Raw genomic sequence first — 15,494 nt, forward strand, 5'->3', positions numbered from 1 at the left:
TAAAACGTTGAGTCGAATTTCATGTGAATGTAGGAGAACGTTGATGCACCACAGGAACCTAATATCAAGCCGGCTGTGTTTTCCCCTCTGCTTTCTCCCGCTGTCACCTAGGCAACGGCTGAAGCCAACAACCTCGCAGCTGTTGCAGGAGCAAAAGACATTTACAACAAAGGCATGGAGCAGGTAATTGAACAATTGCTTTCTGTTTTAAGCATCCAATTTAGCATATGACTGACTAATAAAAGCAGTCGAAGCGTTTTCATCTGTGCGGATGAGTTGTGGCGTGTGTTACTAGCTACGTTTTACTCAAGATTGATTGAGTCGAAAAGCTTTTTTGTTTAGTTTTTTTTGTTGTCCATTTAACCATCAATCTTTATTAGAAGGCTCTAAATAAACTCGGGGAAATAGCTCTGTTTTTGCTCTCAGCAAAGTTGTGCCCTCCTTGCTCCTACATCTAGCTATGCGCTGGCTCCTTGTAGATCTTAGTCCCGTGTATAGCACTCCTGTGTAGTCTGGTGTGCTGATGTTCACATTTACGTTGTTTCTTCTGTATTGATCTATACTGAACAAAAATAAAAATGCAACAATTTTTATGATTTTACTGAGGTACAGTTCATAAGGTAATCAGTCAAATGAAATAAACTCATTAGATCCTAATCTATAGATTTTACATGACTCGGCAGGGGCGCAGCCATGGGTGGAACTGCGAGGGCATAGGCCCACCCACTGGGGAGCCAGGCCCAGCCAATCAGAATGAGCTTTTCCCCATTAAAAGGCTTTATTACAGACAGAAATACTCCTCAGTTTCATCAGCTGTTCGGGTGGCTGGTCTGACTCTCCCACAGGTGAAGAAGCTGGATGTGGAGGTCCTGGGCTGGCGTGGTTACACGTGGTCTGCGGTTGTGAGGACGGTTGAACGTAATACCAAATTCTCTAAAACAATGTTGGAGGCTGCTTATGGTAGAAATAACCATGAAATTCACTGGCAACAGCTCTGGTGGACATTCCTGCACTCAGCATGCCAAATGCACGCTCCCTCAACTTGAGATGTATGTGGTGCTGTTGTGAAAAACCGCACATTTTAGTGGCCTTTTATTGTCCCCAGCACAAGGTGCAACTGTGTAATTATTGCTGTTCATCCTCTTCTTGATATGCCATGCCTGTCAGGTGGATGGATTATTTTGGCAAAGGAGAAATACTCACGAACTAAACTAAACTAATTTGTGCATGAAATTAAGCGAAATAAGCTTTGTATGGAACATTTCTGAGATCTTCTATTTCAGCTCCATGAAACATGGGACCAACACATGTTGCTTTTTATATTTTAGTTCAGTGTACACTACCGGTCAAAGTTTTTAGAACACCTACTCATTCAAGCTTTAAAAAAAATGATTTTCTACATTGTAGAATAATAGTAAAGACATCAAAACTATGAAATAACGTAGTAACCAAAGTGTTAAACAAATCCAAATATATTTGAGATTCTTCACATAGCCACCCTTTGCCTTGATGACAGCTTTGCACACTCTTGGCATTCTCTCAACCAGCTTCATGAGGTAGTCCCCTGGTATGCCTTTCAATTAACTTCTTGATGCACCCATCCCGTTTACCGGTATCATTTTCGTCAACATCCGCTGAATTGCAGAGCGCCAAATTCAAATAAAATTTTCATGAAATCACAAGTGCAATGTAGCAAAACACAGCTTAGCTTGTTGTTAATCCTTCCACCTGGCATGTCAGATTTCAAAAAAGCTTTTCGGCGAAAGCATACCAAGCGTTTATGTAAGGACATCTCTCTCAGCAGACAACATTAGAAACAGCTAGCAGCAAAGTAGATTGGTCAGAAAAGCAATAAAATGAATCACTTACCTTTGATCTTCGGATGTTTGCACTCACGAGACTCCCAGTTACACAAATGTTCCTTTTGTTCCATAAATATTATTTTTATATCCAAAATACCTCCATTTGGTTGGTGCGTTTTGTTCAGAAATCCACAGGCTCGCGTGGTCACAGATGAAAATTCCAAATGTATCTGTAAAGTTCATAGAAACATGTCAAACGTTTTTATAATCAATCCTCAGGTTATTTTTACAATATATAATCGATAATATTTCAACCGGAACTGTAGCTTCTTCAATAGGAGAGAGAGCGAGAATGTCTGCTCCAAGCGCATGCAACACGCTGCTGGCACCCAGCCATACAATGACGCGATGTGATCTTTCTCACTCATTTTTCAAAATAAAAGCCTGAAACTATGTCTACAGACTGTTCACAACATGGGGAAGCCATGGGAAAAGGAAACTTGTTGATATCCCTTTAAATGGAGCGAAGGCAGGCAATAGAACAGAGCTTTCAGGAAAAACCGTGTGTTTGCCTGCAATATCAGTTCTGTTATACTCAGACAATATTTTTACAGTTTTGGAAACTTTAGTGTTTTCTATACTAATTTGACAATTATATGCATATTCTAGATTCTGGGCCTGAGAAATAGGCAGTTTCAGTTGGGTATGTTTTTCATCAAAATACTGCCAACAGGTTAATTCATTTGGAATTTCTTTCCTTAATGAGTTTGAGTCAGTCAGTTGTGATGTGACAAGGTAGGAGTGGTATACAGAAGATGGCCCCATTTGGTGAACAGTCAAAATAAGTGAAGAGAAATGACAGTCCATTACTTTAAGACATGAAGGTCAATCAATACAGAAAATGTCAAGAACTTTTAAAGTTTCTTCAAGTGCAGTCGCAACAACCATCAAGCGCTATGATGAAACTGGCTCTCATGAGGACCGCCACAGGAAAGGAATACTCAGAGTTACCTCTGCTGCAGAGAATAAGTTACCAGCCTCAGAAATTGCACCCCAAATAAATCCTTCAGAGTTCAATTAACAGACCAATCTCAGCATCAACTGTTCAGAGGAGACTGTGTGACTCAGGCCTTCATGGTCAAATTGCTGCATAGAAACCACTACTAAAGGACACCAATAAGAGAACTTGCTTGGGCCAAGAAACACGAGCAATGGATATTAGACTTGTGGAAATTTGTACTTTGGTCTGGAGTCCAAATTGGAGATTTTTGGTTCCATCCGCCATGTCTTTGAGACGCGGTGTGGGTGAACCGATGATTTCTGCATATGTTTTTTCCACTTTAAAGCATGGAGGTTGTGTGGGGTTGCTTTGCTGGTGACACTGTCTGATTTAATTTAGAATTCAAGGCACACCTAACCAGCATGGCTACTGCAGCGATACGCCATCCCATCTGGTTTGCGCTTCGTGGGGCTATCATTTGTTTTTCAACAGGACAATGACCCAACACACCTCCAGGCTGTGTAATGGCTATTTTACCAAGAAGGAGAGTGATGTAGTGCTGCATCACATGACCTGGCCTCCACAATCCCCAGACCTCAACCAAATTGAGATGGTTTGGGATGAGTCGGACCGCAGAGTAAAAGAAAAGCAGCCAACAAGTGCTCAGCATATGTGGGAACTCCTTCAAGACTGTTGGTAAAGTATTCTAGGCGAAGCTGTTTGAAAGAATGCCAAGAGTGTGCAAAGCTCTCAAGGCAAAGTGTGGCTACTTTGAAGAATATAAAATATATTTTGATTTGTTTCTTTTTTTGGTTACTACATGATTCCATGTGTTATTTCATAGTTTTGATATCTTCACTATTATTCTACAATGTAGAAAATAATACAAAATAAACAAACCCTTGAATGAGTGAGTAGTTGTTCTAAAACTTTTGACAGGTATTGTATTTATCCCATATCTGAGTGGCAAAGAGACATGTCTACACTTAGAGGCTAGGGGTTGACTTGCGATTGGAATTGCGTGTATGATTTAATTGCCATTAAATTGTCTTGCATCTGTCAGATGCCCAGCCCATATGGGCTTATAAAACACTGAATATTCAATAAGTAAATGAGTTGCAGTATTTGTTTGTCCCTCAACACGAACTCTCCTTTCTCCCAGGTGTGCGGAGGCGACAAGCCCTACATGGCCCCCGATCAACTGGAGTGCGGCCACGCAAACCTGCTGCAGGTGGCGGTCAAACACTTCCGCTCGGTCAAGAAAATGGGCGGCGAGGACTTCTGCCGGTGCTACCAGGAGCAGCTGGAAGCAGAGCTGGACGAGGCCTTCACTAACTTCATAAAACACAACGATGGCAAGAACATCTTCTATGCTGCGCGCACGCCCGCCACGCTCTTCGCCGTCATGTTCGCCATGTATGTGGCGTCGCTGGTCACGGGCTTCCTGGGTATCAACACAGTGGCCACGGTGTGTAATCTCATTATGGGCGTGGCACTGGCTGCGCTCTGCCTTTGGGCCTATGTGAAGTATTCCGGCGAGTTCCGCGAGGTGGGCAGTGTCATCGACCAGGTGGCTGAGACCCTGTGGGAGCAGGTGGGTGACCCGGGAGTGGAGGGTGGGGGGGCAAGAAATGACTGCCGCACGTCTCTTGACCAGTCAGAATATTATGCATGTTCTGTTTCTCTTGCTCGGGCTCTTTCACTCCTATTTGACCACCACTTATCTCCCTTTTTAATGTATGCCTCTTTCTCTTTTCTTTTCCTCCCTTTCGCTCTTTCTTTCTACCCCCTCACTCTCTTCCCTTTCCCTGTCTCACACAATGTCCCTCTCCTGCTTACTCTTTTACAGAGAGCGTTTGCTCCCAAACTCTTTGTCCTGTTCTTTTCCTAACCTGTTTGGATGTGACCGAATGTGATTCTCTTTCCTCCCCCTCAAACCAGAATCTTTCCAAATCAAGTTTATTTTCCTCATCAGCCTCTCTCTTCCCTTTCCTTGTTCCCTTGTTCCCTATCTGCCTTTGTCTCTCTGATTGCACCCTGATTCTTTACCCTTTCTCCAGATGTGTGCGCCCGCCATGGATTTAAAATAAATGTATTGATGTAAGCGTTGGCTTGAGGGAGTTTCAACCATTGTTAAATCCATGAGAGGGAGGGTACAAGTGCACACTTTGGAAGAAGGGAAAGATAATTGGGACACCTCCCTCACTACTTTCCCCACTAATTAGTCTTCCCTTCTTTTTTAAAACTTTGCTTGCCACAGAGGACGCCACGAAAGGTAAGAGGTGGACAGCGGGGAAAAGGGCTCCTTTTCTGAGGCAGGAATAACTTCAAACGTCACTACTAATGTCATTAACACGTTCCACAATACTTCCCTTACCTTGTTTTCAGATCTTTTCCAAACTCTTTGAGGTGGCGAGGAGTCGAGTCCCGTTGGATTCCTTGATAACGGCCCAGAGAACGAGACTGGCCTCGAACAACAATGTCAAGAAGAAAAATTAGCACCTGCCCCCCAACCCCGCTTGGTTTCCAGTGTCCATTTTTAGGACCATATATAAATGTTTTCTTTTTTGATAGCTCATGGTCCCCATGCCATGCTGGTTTAGTATTTAAAAACTGCATTTTATACCTGGTTTGCACCACAAATGTGGAATACAGGTTGGCACTTTCATGGTTGATTTCCCATATGTTGTGGGGTTTAGGGTGGGTAGGATGACATCGGGGAGGGTGTGCGCTCTCATGATAAGCTGCCACCATTTCCATTTTTGGTATGGATGAATGTACAAAGAAACAAATGAAGCTTGCTTTCCTTTCTTTGCTCCTTTCTCTCCACCTCCAGTTGTTGGTTTTGTCCTCCTTTCCCCCTCCCTTTCATCTGACGTCTTCTCCTTTTCTTTCCCACCACTCTTGTCTCTCTCCCCAGGTGTTGAAGCCTCTGGGCGATAACTATATGGAGGATAAAATTAGTGTGGTCAAGTCTCTGCTTGTCTGAGCGAGCCGTTGTCACAGCACGGCAAGTTAGAGTAAATGGGAGACCCACTGCCCACATTAAGTGTCAACTCGCCCGTAGAACCAAAGTTTACGGCTTTACCCTCTGTAATTGGTCCTAGCCGCTCGTCACTTAACTTGAGCACCCAATGAGAAGGTGGCATTACGAGCGGTTGGCAGTGTGAAGGATGAGCCCGCCTCCTTTTCTTTGATCAGACTGCTGATTGGATGTCTTGAGATGCATCTTCCCCCCTCCAGCCAATGGAAACTGATTATTGTTATAGTGACAGGACATTTTGTGGTAGTTTTATTTAAGTGGGGCCAATTTACAGCTCAGTAGTTTTATTAGTGGTTGTCTGGGACATGCAGCGTTTAGAGGACTATTTAAGCTACAATGTACTCCTTGTCTTTAAGATCTTTCTCGTTTTCCATCCTACTTGTCTGAGTGAATGGATATTAATCAATGTAAGAACAACCACTGCTCTCTTTCACTAACACTTGTCATTGGCGTTTTGCGACTACACAGTTACACACCGATCGAGGTATAGCTAGTTGTAGCCTACCTATTAGTTCAGCGTCACTCTCCCACCTCCCACCACATCTTTCAACCAGCTGCTCTTAAGGTGAATCATTTTGTATTTCTATTGAAGTATTAGAATTATTATTCTTATTCTGTTGCAATTATTCCATCCAGACCATTACCGCCAATGTGTGCTGTTTTGTACAGTTTTTTTTTATTTTATTTTTTTTACTCATCCCTAATGGGGCATGTGTACGAAATATACATATATAAATACATTTTCTATACCTTTTTTGTAGCTGGGAGAACAATGGTTTCGTGGTAGGCCACTGTGCAGTTTACTGTATTTAAATGAATGCTTTCGTGATTTGTGTGTCCAATAAATTCTTTTTATATACATTTGTAAAGTAATCTACATTGAGCACTGCAATTCCACCCCTGCTGGCAAGAATGTTTGTAAACTTAATTTTCTTCTGTTGCAGTTTAAAGTTATTATCGTTAATTTATTTTTCAAGACGAGATTAAAACACTACAGTATATGAAGTAATGCTTGATTGGTTTGTTTGTACAAACGGAGGCCCTTTTGCTAAAGGAAATAAAATATAGGTGAAGTAGGCAATTTCCTTTTTTGGCGTCAGACCTGCCTAATTATCATTTGGAACCGTTTTTGTTTTAATAGGCAAAATTACACTTAACATCTGACTCCAGCATGATCCGTTCTTGCAATTGGTAGAAATTTTAGATTTAGATATAATTTATCAAGCAGTCGTTTGGGATGTAGTGAATTACTTTTTCAAATTGACTTTATAAAGTTTGTTTATGCAATGTTTACCCAGCCATTTGTCTTCACTTGTAATTTTTGTGCAGAAAAACTCCATTGTATCACAACCGTTGTACGCACAGGAGGCTGGTGGGCTATACTATAGAAGGATGGGCTCATTGTAAGGGCTGGCATGGCATTAATGGAACTGCGTCAAATGTGGTTTCATACTATTCCAGCCACTACAATGTGCCCATCCTCCTATAGCTCCACCCACCAGCCTCCACTGGGTGTACGTCATTTGTACAACTTGGCTATACCGGGCAAGAATATTGGGGAAATGAAATTGTCTTGAATTGTGGCTTCATTGTGTAACGTATAGTGAGGAAGTTGATAATTGTCTCGAACTCCTCTAGTTCCACAATGAGACAGGGTGCAGGACAGGCAGCAGACTGTTAGCCACCCTGCCATGTTAGTGGAGTCTGCCACTAGCACAGTCTGTGTAGTCAGCTCCGCTATCCCTATTGAGACTGTCTGTGCCTCGATCTAGGTTGGGCAAAACTAAACATGGCGGTGTTCGCCTTAGCAATCTCACTAGAATAAAGACCTAATCCATCCCTGTCATTATTGAAAGAGCTTGTGATATCTCGCATCTCAAAATAGGGCTACTTAATGTTAGATCCCTTACTTCCAAGGCAGTCATAGCCACTGAACTAATCACTGATCATAACCTTGATGTGATTGGCCTGACTGAAACATGGCTCAAGCCTGATGAATTGCTTGTGTTAAATGAGGTCTCTCCTGGTGACACGAGTGACCATAACCTGCAAAAGCAGAGGTGTTGCTAACATTTATAACAAATTATAGCTACTGTTTATGGGCCTCCTGGGCCGTTTACAGCGTTCCTGACTGAGTTGTTTGAATTCCTATCGGAATTTGTAGTCATGGCAGATAATCCCATTTTTGGTGACTTCTATATTCCGATGGGGAAGTCCACAGACCTACTCCAAAAGGCTTTCAGAGCCATCGTCGACTCTGGGTTTGTCCAACATGTCTACGGACCTATACATTGCCACAGTGATTCCCTGGATTTAGTTGTGTCCTGTGGATCTAAATGTTTTTCCTAATAATCCTGGACTATCGGACCACCATTTTATTACGTTTGCAATCGCAAACAAATCTGCTCAGACCCCAACCAAGGATTATCCCAAGCAGCGCTATAAATTCTCAGACAACCAAAGATTCCTAGACATTCCTTCCAGACTCCATCTACCCAAGGATGTTGGATTACAAAAAATCAGTTAACCACCTGAGGATCTAAATTGAACCTTGTGTAATACCCTAGATGCAGTCGCACCCCTAAAAACCAACATTTGTCACAAGACGTGAGCCCGGAATCAAGCTTCCAGAAAATTGGAACGGAAATGATGCTAAACCAAACTGGAAGCTTGGAAAGACGGTACCGTGCAATATCGAGGAACCCTCACTGCTGCTCGATCAACCTATTTTTCTAACCTAATTGAGAATAAGAACAATCCAAAATGTATTTTTGATACTGTCGCAAAGCTAAAAAAAATAGCATTCTCCAAGAGATGATGGCCTTCACTTCAGCAGTGATGAACTCATAAACTTCTTTGACGATCATAATCATTAGAAAGCGAATGAAGGACTCATATTTTAATCTGCATATTTCTACAAGCTCACTTGTCCTAAGTCTGCACAGAACTGCCAGGACCTCTGCTCCTAGAGGACCTGAGCCCTAGGACCATGCCTCAGGACTAATTGGCCTGATGACTCCTGGCTGCCCACAGTCCACCTGTTTGTGCTGCAGCTCCAGTTTCAACTGTTCTGCCTGCGGCTATGAAACCCTGGCCTGTTCACAGGGTGTGCTACCTTGTCCCGGACCTGGTGTTTTTGACTCTCTCTCCCGCACTTGCTGTCTTGACCTCTGAATTATCAGCTATGAAAAGCCAACAGAAATTTACATCTGGCACCCTCTACAACCACTGTGATTATTACTTGACCCTGATGGTCATCTATGAATGTTTTAACATCTTGAGGAATGATCTGGCCTTAATGGCCATGTACTCTTAATTGCTGTTTGGGGTTTTAGTCTGGGTTTCTGTATAAGCACTTTGTGACATCTGCTGATGTAAAAAGGCCTTTATAAATATATTTTAATTGATTTGTCCAAAATTCATGTATCATAGTCATTTGGAGAATGTTTGAGTAATCTCAGCTGACACTTCAGTCTTGGATACACAGTTGCTTCCAAATACACTGCTCAAAAAAATAAAGGGAACACTTAAACAACACAATGTAACTCCAAGTCAATCACACTTCTGTGAAATCAATCTGTCCACTCAGGAAGCAACACTGATTGACAATACATTTCACATGCTGTTGTGCAAATGGTATAGACAACAGGTGGAAATTATAGGCAATTAGCAAGACACCCCCAATAAAGGAGGTGATAACCACAGACCACTTCTCAGTTCCTATGCTTCCTGACTGATGTTTTGGTCACTTTTGAATGCTGGCGGTGCTTTCACTCTAGTGGTAGCGTGAGACGGAGTCTACAGCCCACACAAGTGGCTCAGGTAGTGCAGCTCATCCAGGATGGCACATCAATGCGAGCTGTGGCAAGAAGGTGTGCTGTGTCAGCGTAGCGTAGTGTCCAGAGCATGGAGGCGCTACCAGGAGACAGGCCAGTACATCAGGGGACGTGGAGGAGGGCAACAACCCAGCAGCAGGACCGCTACCTCTACCTTTGTGCAAGGAGGAGCAGGAGGAACACTGCCAGAGCCCTGCAAAATGACCTCCAGCAGGCCACAAATGTGCATGTGTCTGCTCAAACGGTCAGAAATAGACTCCATGAGGGTGGTATGAGGGCCCGATGTCCACAGGTGGGGGTTGTGCTTACAGACCAACACCGTGCAGTACGTTTGGCATTTGCCAGAGAACACCAAGATTGGCAAATTTGCCACTGGCGTCCTGTGCTCTTCACAGATGAAAGCAGGTTCACACTGAGCACGTGACAGACGTGACAGTCTGGAGACGCCGTGGAGAACGTTCTGCTGCCTGCAACATCCTCCAGCATGACTGGTTTGGCGGTGGGTCAGTCATGGTGTGGGGTGGCATTTCTTTGGGGGGCCGCACAGCCCTCCATGTGCTCGCCAGAGGTAGCCTGACTGCCATTAGGTACCGAGATGAGATCCTCAGACCCCTTGTGAGACCATATGCTGGTGCGGTTGGCCCTGGGTTCCTCCTAATGCAAGACAATGCTGGACCTCATGTGGCTGGAGTGTCAGCAGTTCCTGCAAGAGGAAGGCAATGATGCTATGGACTGGCCCGCCCGTTCCCCAGACCTGAATCCAATTGAGCACACCTGGGACATCATGTCTCGCTCCATCCACCAAAGCCACGTTGCACCACAGACTGTCCAGGAGTTGGCGGATGCTTTAGTCCAGGTCTGGGAGGAGATCCCTCAGGAGACCATCCGCCACCTCATCAGGAGCATGCCCAGGCGTTGTAGGGAGGTCATACAGGCACATGGAGGCCACACACACTACTGAGCCTCATTTTGTCTTGTTTTAAGGACATTACATCAAAGTTGGATCAGCCTGTAGTGTGGTTTTCCACTTTAATTTTGAGTGTGACTCCAAATCCAGACCTCCATGGGTTGATAAATTTGATTTCCATTGATAATTTTTGTGATTTTTTATTTTTTTTGTCAGCACATTCAACTATGTAAAGAAAAAAGTATTTAATAAGAATATTTCATTTATTCAGATCTAGGATGTGTTATGTTAGTGTTCCCTTTATTTTTTTGAGCAGTGTATATTGGCACCCCTTTCTATTTCCCTAAAATAGCATGGACTAAATTATTGTCCCTCTGGCACTCATACTTGGTTGCACAGCCTTTGGCCAAGATAACTGTCAACAAATGTTTCTTGGAACCATCAATGAACTTGCTGCACCTTTCTACTGGCAATTTTGCCCACTCTTCAGGAGAAAACTGCTCTAATTCTTCAATGTTTGAGGGGTGCCCTCCACCAACTGCTATTTTCAGCTTTCACCACAGATAATGGATGTGATTTCGGCCTGGACTCTTCACTGGTCCCTCCAGAACAGTCCAGTGTTTCTTCAACCATTCCAGGTTGCTTTTGATGCTTGTTTGGGATTGTTATCCTTCTGGACGATCCACAACCTTCAAACAGAGACTGTTTCGTTATGTTTAATCCAACTCTGCTCACCTTAAAAAATGTATCACTTCAATAGCTACCTTCAAGACTGTCTGGAACCTGAATGATTCCACAACCCTCCTTGACCTTGGTCAAGTACCTTTTTATCCCACAAGGGGAGTACCCCCTCTCATTTCTATCACCTACCTAGGAAAGTATTCAGATCCCTTCCCTTTTCCCACATTTTGTTACATTACAGCCTTACTCTAAAATTGACTAAACATGTTTCCCCTCATCAATCTATATACAATACCCTATAATGACAAAGCGAAAACAGGTTCTTAGCAAATGTAGATAATTTATTTACATAAGTATTCAGACCCTTTGTTATGAGACTCAAAATTGACCTCAGGTGCATCATGTTTCCATTGATTATCCTTGGGATGTTTCTAAAACTTGATTGGAGTACACCTCTGGTAAATTGGACATGATTTGGAAAGGCACACCTGTCTATATAAGGTCCCACAGTTGATTGTGCATGTCAGAGCAAAAACCAAGCCATGAGGTCGAAGGAATTGTCCGTACAGCTTCGACACAGGATTGTGTCGAGGCACAGATCTGGGGAAGGGTGCCAAAAAATATCTGCAGCATTGAAGGTCACCAAGAACGGAGTGGCCTCCATCATTCTTAAATGGAAGAAGTTTGGAACCACCAAGACTCTTTCTAAAGCTGGCCGCCCAGCCAAACTGGGTAATCGTGGGAGAAGAGCCTTGGTCAGGGAGGTGAATAAGAACCCAATGGTCATTCTATCGATGCTCCAGAGTTCCTTTGTGGAGCTGGTAGGACCTTCCAGAAGGACAACCATCTCTGCAGCACTCCACCAATCAGGCTTTTATGGTAGTTGCCAGACGGAAGCCACTCAGTAAAAGGTACATGATAGCCCGCTTGGTGTTTGTCAAAAGGCGCTTAAAGGACAGACCATGAGAAAAAAGATTGAACTCTTTGGCCTGACTGCCAAGCGTCACGTCTGGAGTAAACCTGGCACCATCCCTACAGTGAAGCATGGTGGGGGCAGCTGCCAAAGGTGTTTGTAGGGGAAGCGTCCCAAAGACCCTCCCCATTATTGATTAAGGGGACCGTAAGACTCATGCTTGGTACAGGCCTTTATAATAGCAGGTCTCACTATTATACTGTTGCGATGTGTCTGAACTCTGCCACTATACTTAGCTTGTGCAATCTATATTAGTCATTGCTGTTACTCTTCTACTTGGCTGGTTACTGTTTGTAATGATTTGTCTGCTGGGCGATGTTCTCAAATAATCGTAAGGTATGCTTTCGCCGTAAAGCATTCTTGAAATCTGACACCGTGGTTGGATTCACAAGAAGTTAATCTTTAAACCTATGTAAAATAGTTGTATCTTTACTGAATTTTTATAATGAGTATTTCTGTATTTGAATTTGGCGCTCTGCAATCTCACTGGATGTTGGCCAGGTGGGACGATAGCTTCCCACATACCCTAGAGAGGTTATAACAGAACATGGCCAAGATGTTCAAACGTTCAAAGATGACCTGCACGGTCAGACAATAATAATCACAGTGGTTGTAGAGGGTGCAACAGGTCAGCACCTCAGTAGTAAATGTCAGTTGGCTTTTCATTGACGATCATTCAGAGTTAGACAGCAACTGCGGTAGAGAGTCAAAACAGCAGGTCCGGGACAAGGTAGCACATCCAGTGAACAGGTCCGGGTTCAATAGCCGCAGACAGAACAGTTGAAACTGGAGCAGCAGCATGACCAGGTGGACTGGGGACAGCAAGGAGTCATCAGGCCAGGTAGTCCTGAGGCATGGTCCTAGGGCTCAGGTTCTCCGAGTGAAGAGAGAGAGAATTAGAGGGAGCATACTTAAATTCACACAGGACACTGGATAAGACAGGATAAATATTCTAGATATAACAGACTGACCAAATCCCCCCGACACAAACTTTTGCAGGATAAATACTGAAGGCTGAGACAGGAGGGGTCGGGAGACACTGTGGCTCTGTCCGATGATACCACCAGACAGGGCCAAACAGGCAGGATATAACCCCACCTACTTTGCCAAAGCACAGCCCTCTCACCACTAGAGGGATATCTTCAACCATCAACCTACTACTCTGAGACGAGGCCGAGTATAGCCCATGAAGATCTCCCCCACGGCACGAACCCGAGGGGGGCCATTTATCTTGTGACCAACGGATACATATCTGTATTCCCAGTCATATTAAATCCATAGATTAGGGCCTAATCTGTTTATTTCAATTGACTGATTTCCTTATATGAACTGAAGCTCAGTAAAATCTTTGAAATTGTTGTATGTTGCATTTATATTTTTGTTCAGTGTAGTAAAAAAAATCTAGACCAACTCCATAGCAATACATATTTTTGTTTAGACTGTTGTCAATATGCTAAGGAATGACATAGAATTTTGAGGATATTATTTGATTTGCGGGGGGGGGGGGGTCGGCTGCCATTAAATTTAGTTAAGGATGGAAATGATGGCTTTGCAGACTGAAAAGTGATGATGCTTTATGTACGAGCTGGTCCATGGGGGACACGAGTGTATTACCGGCTGGACACATCAAACCTAGATGATAGTGCAGATCGAGCGCCCACTATCGACTGCCTAGGCTATCACGTAAGATTGAGGACTTTGTCAAGATGTAGATGTCATTTCCATATCCCTCAAATGGCTCATAATATAAATTGATGTAGGGAATGTGGCACTCAAATTATTCACCTTACCAAAATTGTTCTCCAAATGAAACTCATCATTCCTACCCAAAAGGTCAAATTCATATAGGCTACTTTACTCGCATAAAAAGGTTGAATGGAAACCTGGTTAACATCAAGCCATTTTGAGGATGCTGAAATTATATTTTGCACCTGAAATTATATTTTGCACCAACATATGCACCTGCTTACAGGAGACTTTTGAAGTAGCCTAATCAGATAAAAAAAGTGACTGGTTGTGTTTATGCCACATATAAAAAGTAATAAATACATTGAAAAAGTACAATCCTAAATATTTTGCCTATATTGAAGGTTCTCGGTGCGCGAGGAATAGCCGCTCGGATTGGAGAGGAGGCAGACCTGTGTTAAGCTTTTCTTGAATAACTGGGCCTGCCGGGAGCACATGTGGCCACATTGTATATTGGACAACATTGGAGAATGATGATCTGTAACAGAGAGAGGATTCAGTATCAGATGGAAAAATGCCACCAGACAGGCCTGCTACTGTACCTTATAAACTGTTGAAATTAGATCCAAAACTGATCCAAATCTAACTCAAATAACAGGGCTTTTGTGTCATTATTCAAATGACATTTTCACTGCACTATTGTCACTATGAATGGTGGATACAGGGGAGGATAGATCGTTAGACTGGTAGACTATGTTGACCTGTGGTATAAGGGAAGTACCAAAACACCTTGATATAGGGGAGGCGAATGCAAGCATATGAGGGAATTTGGCTAGGATGGAAGAAATTATATAGAAGAACCTGCAAAAGAGCAAATGAAAACCAGGGGAAAAATGTATTTCCCTCTACTGTGCTCAATAAAAAAAAAAAACTATCCACAAAGCATCAAAAATTATGTTTAGCAACCCTCCACTATTTTGGAGCTGGTCACGGGTGCACCTCAGCTACGCTCAAGGTACTAAACGATATCATAACCGCCATCGATAAAAGTCAGTACTGTGCAGCCGTCTTCATCGACCTGGCAAAGGCTTTTGACTCTGTCAATCACGTATTCTTATCGGTAGACTCAACAGCCTTGGTTTCTCAAACGACTGCCTCGCCTGGTTCACCAACTGCTTCTCAGATAGAGTTCAGTGTGTCAAATCGGAGGGCTTGTTGTCCGGACCTCTAGCAGTTTCTACGGGGGTACAACAGGGTTCAATTCTTGGGCCGACTCTTTTCTCTGTATATATCAATGATGTCGCTCTAGCTGTGGGCGATTCCTTGATCCACCTCTACGCAGATGACACCATTCCGTATACATCTGGCCCTTCTTTGGACACTGTGTTAACAAACCTCCAAACGAGCTTCAATGCCATACAACACTCCTTCCGTGGCCTCCAACACCTCATTTGGCCGCCTTTCCTTCCAGTTCTCTGCTGCCAATGACTGGAACGAATTGCAAACATCGCTGAAGTTGGAGACTTATATCTCCCTCACTAACTTTAAGCATCAGCTATCTGAGCA

The 15,494-nt window shown here is 43.4% G+C and overlaps 1 protein-coding gene across 2 annotated transcripts in view; it reads left to right on the forward strand.

The window, feature by feature from the left end:
• LOC135539456 (atlastin-2-like) overlaps positions 1–5,714 on the forward strand; it is a 35,407-nt gene extending 29,693 nt beyond the window's left edge. Inside the window, exons 11-14 of one of the 2 annotated variants that reach the window (XM_064965349.1) lie at positions 112–183; positions 3,965–4,396; positions 5,063–5,077; positions 5,191–5,714. In XM_064965349.1, coding sequence (XP_064821421.1) covers positions 112–183; positions 3,965–4,396; positions 5,063–5,077; positions 5,191–5,301 — 630 coding nt within the window. In that variant the 3' untranslated portion in view covers positions 5,302–5,714. The remainder of the gene's footprint in view (positions 1–111; positions 184–3,964; positions 4,397–5,062; positions 5,078–5,190) is intronic. The other variant, XM_064965351.1, reaches the window with a different exon arrangement.
• The last annotated feature ends 9,780 nt before the right edge of the window (positions 5,715–15,494 follow it).

This window comes from Oncorhynchus masou, chromosome 5 (assembly GCF_036934945.1).
Source record: "Oncorhynchus masou masou isolate Uvic2021 chromosome 5, UVic_Omas_1.1, whole genome shotgun sequence".
NCBI lineage: Eukaryota > Metazoa > Chordata > Actinopteri > Salmoniformes > Salmonidae > Oncorhynchus > Oncorhynchus masou.